Source organism: Cyprinodon variegatus, unplaced genomic scaffold (genome assembly GCF_000732505.1).
Source record: "Cyprinodon variegatus isolate N-32 unplaced genomic scaffold, C_variegatus-1.0 Scaffold59, whole genome shotgun sequence".
Classification (NCBI taxonomy): Eukaryota; Metazoa; Chordata; class Actinopteri; order Cyprinodontiformes; family Cyprinodontidae; genus Cyprinodon; species Cyprinodon variegatus.
This window is the reverse complement of record NW_015150512.1, coordinates 272,090-276,435: the sequence shown is the minus strand read 5'-3', so window position 1 is coordinate 276,435 and position 4,346 is coordinate 272,090. Positions and strand designations below refer to the sequence as shown.

The 4,346-nt window shown below is 33.6% G+C and overlaps 1 protein-coding gene across 1 annotated transcript in view; it reads right to left on the bottom strand.

Moving 5' to 3' along the window:
- glra1 (glycine receptor alpha 1) overlaps nt 1–4,346 on the bottom strand; it is a 164,840-nt gene that overhangs the window by 65,205 nt on the left and 95,289 nt on the right. The window contains exon 3 of the mRNA XM_015371476.1: nt 1,071–1,138. Within this exon, the coding sequence (XP_015226962.1) occupies nt 1,071–1,138 (68 nt within the window). The remainder of the gene's footprint in view (nt 1–1,070; nt 1,139–4,346) is intronic.

Genomic DNA, 4,346 nt, shown 5'->3' with positions numbered 1-4,346 from the left:
ACTCCATCACCAGTTTCAGGCCTGGGGGGAAAGAACCCTATTCTTTGCTCCTGTTCATGCATATCTATCAAAATTAAGTGCTATGTTTGCTGCTGAGGTCTGAGCGGATTGAAGAGTGGTTATCTCGAAACCTTAGAGATGTTGACATTTCAATAATAGAAATAAAATAAATAAAGACAGGGTTATTCCTAATCTATCCAGTCATATTAGTTTTGCAACAATAATCTATGTTTTGCAATCATCTGATTATTTAAAGGCAGTAGGCTTGTCATAAAATGAATGGATCTGAACTCATTAATGCACTCAATTGTATAGTGCCTTGAGATTACATCTAGTGCTAAATGAAGAAACTGAATAAAATGAAATTAAATCTTCAAGAAAAGTTTTCAAAATTGTATGCATTTACACATTTTTAATCTGAGCTGACACAGCCAAAACCCAAATTTTATAAGAACAAAGGAGTTGTCACGACCTCAGAATCCCTTTCAGAGCATTCATTTAGCTGAAAGGTTTGATGCTTTCTCCAGAAAAAAAATCAGAAATTTTTCTTCACTCAGGAAGGTGACTTGTTTTTGCAATCAAACACACAGCATATCTGCTCTGAGCCTTGTTGCTCAGTGAACGTTGATGCTACTGTTATATTTATACTAATGGATTTCCTGTGTAATGAACTGGTGTAAATTTTCCCTTCATTGCTTGTAAAAAGACACGCCAGCTCTGCATTTGCTGTGTTGTTATGCTAATGGTGGCGGCAGTGATGCGCTCGTTCAAATGAAATGAAATGTGGGCTCAGTGAGGCAGGGAAACATCCAAACACAGTGAGGTCACAAGGCTTTTTTATTTCCAAATATCTAGTAAGAAAGCATCTTTGAATGCACTGAATATCAACACAACCTTAATTTAAATTAGGGCAATTTTTAAAGTGAAAGCTAACAGAGCTGAGATGAAGCCCTGGTGATGTGACTGTCTTCATTAAGGACCTAACCATCCAAATCCAGGCACTGACACTAGTGAAAAGTTTAAAAATATTTACTTTAATGCTAAGTAGAAGTAATGAAAAATAAGCTTACCATTGTTGTTTCAGCAATGGAGCCAAAACTGTTGATAAAAATGTTGCAGGTCACATTGACAGGTGGACCTGCAGAAAGGACACAGAAAAAAAAAAGAAAAAAGTTAGTAATCTTTACATGATTAGAGATGTTATAAAAGGTTTCACCTATATTTTTTTGTTAAATCAAAATAAATGCTTTGAGATTTAGTCACATCAGTGAATTGTATTGATGCTCTTTAAAAGGGAAATTGTAATATAATTCGGCGCAAGGTCACTGTTCAGTATTTTGCCACATCTTACTTAATTCCCTAATCCAATTTGCAACCATTTTGAAACTAGTTTTAAAACGTAACCATTTACAGGGAACTCAGTTAAATACTTTGAAATTCAAAATTTCTAGTCAAGACTGTTTTTGCAGAACAGACGTATTAATTTGTAAGATAAAAAAGTGGCAAAGGTCAATGAAATGACCTAAAACAGTCCCTAATGTGTTGGGGGAAAAAAAAAATCAATGAAGTGCTTCTATTCCTGAAAAACACTTAAAGAAACACATTTGTTTGTTAGAACATAACCCTCAGAACAATAATGCTAAAAAGGGAATTTACATTTTTTTCATTTTTAACTTAGCTTAATAGCTTTTTTAATTATCTTTTTATTTATTTATTTGTATGCTTGTTAACAAAGTTCTTATAAACTTTTTTTAAACTTAATTTACAGTTGGTAACATATCACACAGAGTAGGCAACGTAAGATTACTGGTAGTATTTTATGAAGCAGTTATATTTGCCTGATTTGTTGCAAAATAGTATCTATATCTAAATGACCAAAAGTACTAACTTGGACGATAAAGGGTTAAAGGTATTCCAAACCAGTCAGAGGCACACTTGCCCTTGCCTATTCTGTAACATTTGCTCCCCAAATGTCAGGTCCACTAATGGTCATGCTTACCTCTCGTTAGCATAAGCACATTTTTTACGTACCTGTCCAGTAGGAAAGCTTTGACCATTGTGTGGCTTCTGAGCCCATTTAATTTCTAATGCCAGCACCAGTGCTTAAAAGCTTGACCAATGCTTCTCAGCTCTATCATCAACTTTTATATTGGCATGATCGGGCAACGTTTTAGCTCTGTGTCATGTGACTACTATTCCTATTGGTGCAGAATCATTTTTTGTCGATTTTGCCATTGTAACCAGAAGCAAATATTTATATATTGTGTATCCATTGGAATTTATAAAACAGTTATTTATACACTATATATATTTTTTTGTAAAATAATACCTTTATTCTGCACAACATTGTGTAGCTGCGTTATTATTATTTTTTTTTTATGTATAATTTTGTCCAAAAAGATGTAGCTATATCCTTTTTGTATTGGGGGAAAATCTGAAATCTCTAGAGCTGCAGACCTTTCTAAAGAGATACATATAACAGAGACACCCAAAAAGGCCTCTTTTGTAAAAACATGTTTAGACCAAAAATTAACCAAACACAAATCAAGAGGTAGAAATATTACAAATCAGATAAATGAGAGGTTAAAAAGATAAAAAGACAAATTTCTTCTAGATCATTAAGCATCACAAATTAACATTTTACTACATCTTGTTTTCAATTGGATTCAAAAGTAAAATTTATCAATTTCAAGTCTAGAAAAAAAATAAATTCAAAATAAAGATGATAAAAAGGTAACAATAGCTTATAGAAATAGCAAATACTATCCGTGAACACACATCATGTTGAAGAAGATGAACAACAGCTGTGGTAGAGGTGCAGTGTATCAAGACTAACAAATGAACACTAGTTCACAACTCAAATAACACTAAATGAACAAGAAAACATGTTTCCAATCTCTTTTTGTACAAGATTTTGGGAACCCTTAACAAGGTAAGGTGGATGAATACCTTTTTACATTTCATTCTTATTATGATTTTGTCATCCTAATATGACAACATTCAGTGTATTCTCATTATCAGTTCGTATGAAATCGTACAAAAAGTTATGCACAGTAATTTCGTACGTTTTCAACGTTTTTTTCATGGTATTTCGTCGTATTTTTACGTCTTGCCTCGAGACAAGATATCCTTGCGCATGTGCATCTTACGCACCATTCAATAACATAGAATTTTACCTACAATTAACCCTAACCCTAAGATACAAAACAGCAAGCAACCTAGTTAGAGACATCAAGAAGTAATTATTGCACAGTTTTTCCCAGTTTTACGTTCGTCCGCAGATCTGCTTTTCTCATCTGTCTGGCTGCGTATGCGCACTGATCTGTTTTTTCCAGGAAAAACGTTGAAAACGTACGAAATACTGTGCATAACTTTTCGTACGATTTCATACGAATTGATAATGAGAATATGTTGCAACATTAGTGATTCAGACTGGTGATAAGAGGATAACGGTACTTTCTTGCCAAACGTTCAACCCCCAACTCAGAATTGTAAATAACAACAAAGCCTATTTTTCTTGCCCTAGTGCACAATGTCACAAGTCAATTCATCCCCAACTGGTATCTTGCAGATAACAATGAGCTGAAATACTCTAATGGCCTCCACAATAACCAACTAGATTTTAGTTGGGTTTTAGATTAATTGTTAATAAAGTGGCCCAAAAAATTACTTAATTAAGTGTAAATATTCAATTAACACACATAAAAGTATGATCTCTTAACTTAAAGGCAGCTTTAGTGATAAAAGCAGAGTTATGTTGACAAGAGAAGTGGGAAGTAAATAAAGCTAAAGTAACTGTCTAGTGTGGTAAGAACAGATTCATGTGCCGAATGAATGAACAAGTTAAAACCTCCAAAAGAACCTGTCATCATCAGGACATTTCCCAGCTGAGATCTGGCCAAAGCGTATACATTTTAGTACAAATAAGGAAACCAATTGCATATAATTAATCTAAAAATAAAAATACATTTATTTACAAATTAAATCAGTTCATTTTTTAGCTTCTTCTTCCATGGACTACGTGTGGTGCAGAAGGTGGTTTACAGATGAGCAATTTAAGGTGACAGTGAGCAGTAAATTAACACAGTGAAGTGTTCACCTCACAAACACTAAATTCAAGGCTGTTCAAACACAAAAAGGATTAGTCGATAGGCCGGAGTTGCAGAGAGGAATATGTAGGTTGACTCGACAGAAACATAACTTTTACTCTCAATACAAAATTTAGGCAATAAGACTGAAATTACTCATATCTGTACTTTTGAAGTTCTTAGAATTTGTGCTTTCCTACAGAAAGGGATAAAATGACAATGAATACAATCTACTTAAGAGAGATATTATTACACGTA